General features: G+C 42.3%; 1 protein-coding gene across 1 annotated transcript; it reads right to left on the bottom strand.

Annotated features, from left to right (window-relative positions):
- Positions 1–2,099: 2,099 nt before the first annotated feature.
- Positions 2,100–4,554, bottom strand: LOC119311617. Its single transcript, XM_037587275.1, has 4 exons — positions 4,309–4,554; positions 3,123–3,212; positions 2,974–3,048; positions 2,100–2,891 (listed from the first exon to the last, which is right to left on the bottom strand). Exons 2-4 carry the CDS (start codon positions 3,207–3,209, stop codon positions 2,745–2,747), a joined length of 309 nt encoding a protein of 102 aa, XP_037443172.1. The 5' UTR covers positions 3,210–3,212; positions 4,309–4,554; the 3' UTR covers positions 2,100–2,744.
- Positions 4,555–7,998: the final 3,444 nt, after the last annotated feature.

Here is a 7,998-nt window from a genome sequence, read left to right as displayed (position 1 = left end):
ATGATGCATTCATCCAACACGTATAAATACGACAAAAGCCCCATGGTACAGAGAGAATCATGACTTTCCAAGATGGAAAACATATGTATATATATATATATATGTTTTACATACAAAGTGCACAACATGAACCTCATTCAGCAAGTTTATTTGAGAAGGTACAGCTAGTTCTAAGAAAATAAAGAGATAGGAAGTCCATGAACCAAGATTTGGTTTCATAAATCCTGCACCAAAGATGGAAAGACCAGAACATCAGGTGTGTTAAACACCTTTCTGAACTCAGAAGGCAACACATCAACAACCATCTCGACATTTCGTAGCTCATAGTAGGACAGTTTGAATGCTTTGTGAACGACATTCATGACAATACACATTAGTCTCATGCACATAACTAGAGTTGCAGCCAGCAGTTACAAGAAATGTATAGAAGATTAGTAGGTACACATATATTGCGACAGATTCAACATGGTGTACTTGAACTAGGTCCATATATCACATTAACAAACACATTTTTCATCCATTATTTAACGCAAAGTAAAGGTTGTCCGCTCCCTTTGGTGGGTTGTGCTGCAAAATATTAAACAAGTAAAAGTCAAAGGTTTGCAAACATACTAAACATGTTTTAACCGATGAGGAGCAAAATATAAATACCCCTGTCATGTTTGCCTCGTTAAGTAGAACAATATGCTGATGTTGAACCTTCTTGGATGCTACTTGCTCTGCAAACAAGAAGGAAATCAGATTATGAAAACATGACAGAAGATATACTACTTAGATTATGGTTTATTGACCTTTTTCCTTTTGTTAATGGCCTCCTCTGAACCCCTCTTCAATCTCTTGCCACTGCCCTTTGTATTTGCAATATCAGGGGGATGAATATTGATGATGCTTGGGAATGTCGTTCCAATAAAGGATTCAAACTCTTGAACTTTACTTTGTTCGTCAAGTGGCGCCGTCTGCCTCAAGTGTGCAAGAGCATCAGCAACAACTTTGTTTAAGTATTCCATCTTGTCCTCACAATGTTTAGCTTCATGCAATGCTAAGCTGAACCGTGAGCATGTTTGTGAGTACAATTTCTTGATGATAGGTGAAAGAGAAGTAGATGACCCTTCCATCTCATGTCCATTGGCATCATAGCAAAGATGTCGTGCAGCCATTTTAGTCCACCTATGCAGCACATATTGGCTAGGAATTTCATTACACCCATCATTCTTTAAGACAACAATGATGTGAGAGCAAAGGATGCCCAATGATTCAAACATTCGACAAGTACATTGTGCAGCCTTTGTATTAGTGTTGAAGCAGACAGTTCTTATCCTTCCACTAAGGTCACCAATGCTCGTGGTTCGGACATCACCAACCTGCTCAATGGTTTTGATATGACGACGATCCCTAGCAGCCACCACCTCACGTTGGAAAGCAACAAAAATATTGTGAGTATACACTTCTCTGGCATGAGCCTCAATTCCCCAGCAAGTCTCGAGTACTGTCAAGGTATGAAGTGCACAATTATCCTCTTGCAACTCCTTTTGTCGTTGCTCTTCCAAAGCGGTTTCAAATCTTACCCAAAACTCAATCAAGGTAAGCTTTCGGTTAGTGAAGTGTCGAAAAAATGCATTCTCACTCTCAGATCTAGATGTTGTACGTAATATTCCACCAAGGGAGAACTCCATAAAGTATGCAGGAATCCATGATTCCCGTAAACCATACTTCTCTTTCAACCATTCATTATCCTCTAGGCCAAACTCAGAAATTATTGAGGACCACCGTGATTCGAACTCATCTGGAGTCTCTGATGCCCAGACACATGCCATGAATCGTGGTTTAAAATCTTCATTGTCTCTCAAGATGGGTCCAACCTTTTCAGGGAGTTTCATCAGAATATGCCACATACAGAGTCGATGCTTTGTGTTCGGAAATATAGATTCTATTCCTCTTCTCATGCTTTGATCCTCATTGGTTATGACTAGCTTTGGTGCAACCCCACACATTGCTTTCAAGAAAGTCTGAAATAACCATTTGTATGATGCAATCTTCTCGTTTGACAAGAATGCAACACCGAATGTAACACAAGATTTGTGATGGTTAACTCCAGTAAAAGGGGCAAATACCAGGTCATACTTGTTAAACCGATATGTAGAATCGAAGGATACAACGTCACCAAATAATGAATAGTTCTTTCTACATATACTATCAGCCCAGAAAATATTTGTCAGTTTATTGTTCTCATCTACCTGGTAATCAAAATAGAATGCTGGATTGGCCTTTTTTTTATTTTCCATTATATCTACTATAAGTTGTCCATCTGCTCCCTTAATCGCTGCCTTGAAATCACGCTGACAGTTTTGTAAGTCACGTTTTGTGCAACCGATATTTTCTGGCCCACCCTTCTCTATGCTAAGCAAGCGAAAAGTTTTTGAAGTGCCAAGCAATGCCTTACTGCATGTAAATAATTTGTTTCTCAAATCACTAGTTACCTCTCTATTTGACCTGATGAGATGCCTCTTACTTGGTGAGACAAGTTGGTGCGTGTGCGATTGAACAAACTGGACGACCTCGTACTTGTTGTCATCTTGCCTCTTCAATCCCATCATAGCCTCGCAACCGCATCTGCTTATCTTGATATTTCTTTTAGCCTTTTTTCTCCCCACTTCTTGAGTAACTTGACCTAGATCCACTGATTTTCTCTTCCTCCAACCTTGTCTTGCACAAACAAACTTCTTCCAGATTATTACACCACCCTCTCATTTGTGTTGTGTCCATATATGTACAGAGAAGCCAACCTCATGAGCATACATTCTATAGAATGCCAAACCTGCCTCCCAGCTATCAAATCGCATTCCAATTGAGGGTTGTAGGCTGTCATCACACTCTGGCTCGTAAGTTGACCCCTGCGTAAGTTAACACAATGGATTAGCTCCAGAACTGAAACCCATGAAACTAGTAAATGAAATCACTAAGTAATAAACTTACACACGCGGGTAGGCTACTGGTTCTTTTCGGTGTGCTGTAACGATCTTCATCATTTATGCCAAATCTCGTTTGGACCTATCAATGTTGTTTGAACTTAAGTCAAGTGTGACATGCACAGATGAAACATGAGTAATATGACAAAGAAATACCATGGAAAAATCGTTGGCATCATCTTCAAGTCCCATCGTTGTAGTTGACCCGACACTTGGAGCAATACTAGTCATTGACTCCATCATTCCCTGCTCGACGCAAAGTGTAAGATATTACATGCAGGTGCCCCTAATTAGCTTGTCAATGAGGTCTAAAAAGTAAGTAGCGATGAAAGAAAATGTCTAATGCAACATTTAGATGTACTAAAGAAAAAGAGAGAAAACGGTGCTAATGAAGAACATTCCTGAGTACACCAGCATATATTTCCCCGCACGAGTTCTTTGTCCACTTACATGGACCCCACGACCGTACGCCACTAAAACCATCTCATGTGCTGCTTAATTTGCTCCTTCTAGTTAATTAAGTGCAGATTCATTGCTTATATGCCGGTTACTAACTCCATCCTAACTGGAATGGTGGTCGGTCCTTGAGAGAGAGATAGTAGCAGAGGATGAAATGAAATTAACTGTTGTATGATTGCTTGCATCCATTGATTTCAGAACAAACAAACATAAATGTTCAAGCAGTAGCTTATATTTTTCGGACTATTCAGTCTTCAACCACACATAGGATTAGGATGGACATGAAGAAAATGAAAGGAATCTGAACCAAAACTTGCAGAAATATGGATTATGCTGCATCTAACTTGTCTTTTCTTATTGTTTCCTTTCCTTCTAATGAAAACTATCTTGCTTATCCATACTGCATTTTCTCTCTTGGTTGTGTCAGCATGATTGATTCTACAATATAACCAACGATTCAACCACATCCAGATGATCTGACTAGATGTGTATGGACTTGCTACTATTAACCTCCATTAGTTTGTACAAGTTCTACGTGCTTCATCCACAGCACACACAAAACTAAATGTTCTAAGTTGCTGACATTTTTCTGTACGTAAATTGCTGACATTTTTACTTCGAACTCAGTTAAAATTACTTCAAACTCATTTCAGGCCATAAGTTGCCGACATTTTTTCTATTTATAATTTCTCGAATATGTAGTCTAAGCAAAATATAGCAAGTTATTTCAGTGATATATTGCCTGCGCCCTGATACAGAGAGAGATCACCACATTTTACTCAAATAAGATTAGCTACATCTAGCACAATCAGCATAAAGGGTTGATGGATTAGAACCAAAATACACGTATAAGAATGCAGGTCTGTAACATCTAAAAGGATACCTGAAGGGCTGGAGTTCTCTTCTCTGGCGACGACGGATCTAGCCGCCGGCGGATGGCGGAGGTAGGCGCCGGGTGTGGTGGGGGGTGGCGCGGAGGTGGAGAATGGAGGCACGGGGATGGGGCGGCTGTCCGTTGTACGTCGGACCACGGCGAGGTCGCAGGGCAGCCGCCGGTGAGGTCGCAGTACAGCACACAGCCAGGTCCGCCGCCGGAGCCCTGGATCCTATCTGTTCGTGTTCGCTCAGCTTGGGGCAGCACAGGTTGGATAAACTTACGCCTATTCTGTTCTTAGCTGGGGTGTTTTTTGCAAAAACTTAAGGCTGGGGCGTTCTGGTCCCATCCCGTCCCTTCATTCCGTACCCAACGTTTGAGATGTGCAGGGTGCAGCCGGAGCATGGAATCCCTTGGAGCACAGGATATTTTCCCGAGATGCAGAAGCGGGAAATCCTATTTGGCGCTGCAGGCGCCCGTTATAGGCGCCGCGATTGGGCTGGCCCAATTGGTTCCGTTCACTGTTTATGCAAAAAACTGAAAAAGGTGGAATCGGTAAGAACTCGAACCCACGATCTCTTGGTTTACGAAGAGCTGCGCAAACCACCTGGACAACACACGTACTATGTTGAGTTTCTCCCATCGGCTCTTTTAGTTCTTTCTTTTCGTTTCTTTTTTTCTCTTTCTTGTTTGTATTTTCTTTTTTTCCTGTTTCTTCTCTTTTTATTTTACAAATATGCACGCACTTTTTAAATTCAATGAACTTTTTCTTCATTGACGAAATATTTTTCGAATATGATGAACTATCTTCAAATTCTATGAACTTTTTTTAGTTTGGAGAATTTTTTTTCAAGTTCGATGAACTTTTTTCAAATTTGATAATTTTTTATAAATATTGATCAACTTTTTTCGAATTTGATGAACTTTTTTTCAAATTCGGTGAACTTTTTTCTAACTCGGTGAACTTTTTTCCAAATTCGATGAACTTTTATCAAATTTTGTGAACCTTTTTTCAAAATTGATGAACTTTTTTGTAAATTGTTGAACTTTTCTTGAAATTCGATGAACTTTTTTGAATTTTATGAACTTTTTTAAATTCAATGATTTTTTTTCTGAAATTCAATGAACATTTTCTAAAAGTTCTATGAACTTTTTCGAAGTTGATGAACTTTTTGTCAAATTCTATGAACTTTTTTCAAATCCGATGAACTTTTTTTGAATTCACAAACTTTTTTCATTTTTGTGAACTTATCCTTTCAATTCACTAATGCCTTTTCAAATTGATGTGTTCTTTATTCAAAAAAATTAAGTGGTGCAATATGCAATGAAACAGCGTTGCAGCATTGTTATTAAGCATTTTGCCTCTGTTACCAATCATAGATAGCGAGTAGCTCGTGTGGCTGGGTACCTGTACGTGAGCTCGACGTACTGAGTTCGAAACCTGTATATTGCAGTTTTTGTCGCGTTTTCTTTTGCGAGCTTTTGCATTCGCCCGGCTTCGCGTTTCATGGGCCGGCCCAGTGCGGGGCGTTGCAGGCGCCAGGAGCACGAACGGGCGCCTGCAGCGTCGTATAGGAGCTCCCTGCAGAAGCAGCCCCCGACCCTGCAGAAGCAGCCCCCGAAACTGATGGCCGAGCAGAAAGCCCAGTTAAGATCCGATATAACCAGAAAACAGCTCAGCCCAACCAGAAAACAGCTCAGCCCATCTTAGAAAACATAAAAGGCAGTGAAAGGCCGCCAAGGCGGCCGAATGGAACGTCTTCATTGAACTGCACTGCACCGCAGAGCAATGTTTGGATGGCCCGACGACCATATGGTCAATGCATGCAATTTTTTCCGTCTCCACGAGGAAACTGTAAAGCACTCTTGACACTTGCCCGCATGCAGCAGCTAGCTGAAGGTTCGTCGGTGGATGGGGCGTCAATGATTTCACCGCCGGCAATGGCAAACGAAGCTAGCACTACACCTGCGAGTGTACGGCCTCCGTGGTTAGAGGTAGCGTGTGGTGAGCTCCAAATGGCACTTCATGCATCCAGCTTTCAAACAGATAGGCGAATCTCCAGGTCTCTGGTAGGACATACACGCACAGAGTCAAGTCTTTCTCCGTGTTGTCAGCTGTTCAGAACTACGAAAATGTATGGTCTCTTAAACAATCAATCATAGTGTGTGTTGATCATGATTTCCTCAGCACTCAAGTCCGGCCGGCCTGGGCAAGGTATACACGTACGTATTTTCTGCGACTGTAAATTAGATGTTGAAATTGGTAGCCCAACTTATTGCTTGAGGGTTTGTACACTCTGATCCGTCAAATTGCTAGCATGCCCGGCCACTGCCCGAAAATGTGAGATGATGAACCGCAGGCTTGTGAATATTTGTCTAACCCATTTCTAGTTGTGAATATTTGTAGTACACCAGTAGCAACCTACTGCCTGTTAGCAACTAACTAGAGTTTGTGGCCGCAGCAAGTGCATTGGCTAGCTGCCTGGTGCAGCGGGAGGTTGATCGATATGAGTTTCCGCACCTGCTGGAAAGCCGAAACTGATTGAGTTGATTCAATAGTGGAAGATTATGAGTTTTGGGGCATTCAGTTCGCTTGTTTCCTCACAGGGGGTTAGACAGCCAGCAACGCTGATTCATGGTTGTCATGAATCACTTCAGGACAAAATATTCTGATTGTAAATATCTAATTGGTGCCCCCGCAAAGCCAAAAAGTTCTGACTAATGCGTACATTGCGCTGGAACATAAGTGGTAAGTAATGTGAAACGAATTGGATAACTCGGAATTAGATATCTGATGTAGGTTATGCAAGCTACAGTTGAGCGTCATCCTTGCTAGCTGTCAGGAAGCGGGCACACACTATGTCTAGAGACACGCAACCATCATACTCCCTCCGTTCGGAATTACTTGTCGTAGAAATGGATGTATGTAGATGTATTTTAGTTCTAGATACATCCATTTCCGAGACAAGTAATTCCGAACGGAGGGAGTATGTGACAACGTCTGGCTGTGTATCAATGGGGAGACCTGGATTTTGGCTGGTCTCCCCATGAGTTTGGATGAGTGAGAACCGTTGCCCATCACTCCGGACTTGGGTAGTGCTGAGGAAATCATGAGTATATATGATCAAAGCCTCAATCATATAGATAAAAGTCTTCAATCATAGATGAGAATATGTCAGTCTTAGTTGAGATAGACAGAGGCAATGCTGCCCCAGTTTGCGATGTGCCTTTTCCTCTTGACCGAAGGGGTTCATGCCAAGATGGACACGCCGCGGTAGTGCTTCTTCTGGGAAGGATCGGGGCCAAAGCGCAAATACCACATGGTTAAGTGGCCTGTGGTTTGCCGCCCCAAAGACTTGGGTGGTCTTGGGATCACAAACGCGCGTATCCTAAACATCGCTCTTATGTGTAAGTGGATTTGGAAGATTTCCCAAGGGGCTACTGGGTTGTGGGTCGATCTGTTACATGCCAAATTCTTTCCAAATGGGAACTTTTTCGAAGGTGCAGCGAGGGGCTCGCCTTTTTGGAACGACCTACAAGCGATCCGCCCGGCGTTCGCCATGGGGGCCAAGTTCATTATTGGGGATGGGCGTTCGGCCAGATTTTGGCTTGACTTTTGGGTCGGATCACAACCTCCCTGTATGGAATTCCAGGACCTATACTCTTTGGCCGTCTCCCCGAACCAATATGTGGCCTCGG

This window comes from Triticum dicoccoides, chromosome 5B (assembly GCF_002162155.2).
Source record: "Triticum dicoccoides isolate Atlit2015 ecotype Zavitan chromosome 5B, WEW_v2.0, whole genome shotgun sequence".
NCBI classification, from domain to species: Eukaryota; Viridiplantae; Streptophyta; class Magnoliopsida; order Poales; family Poaceae; genus Triticum; species Triticum dicoccoides.
The sequence above is the reverse complement of the archived record's forward strand: the minus strand, read 5'-3'. Positions and strand labels throughout refer to the sequence as shown.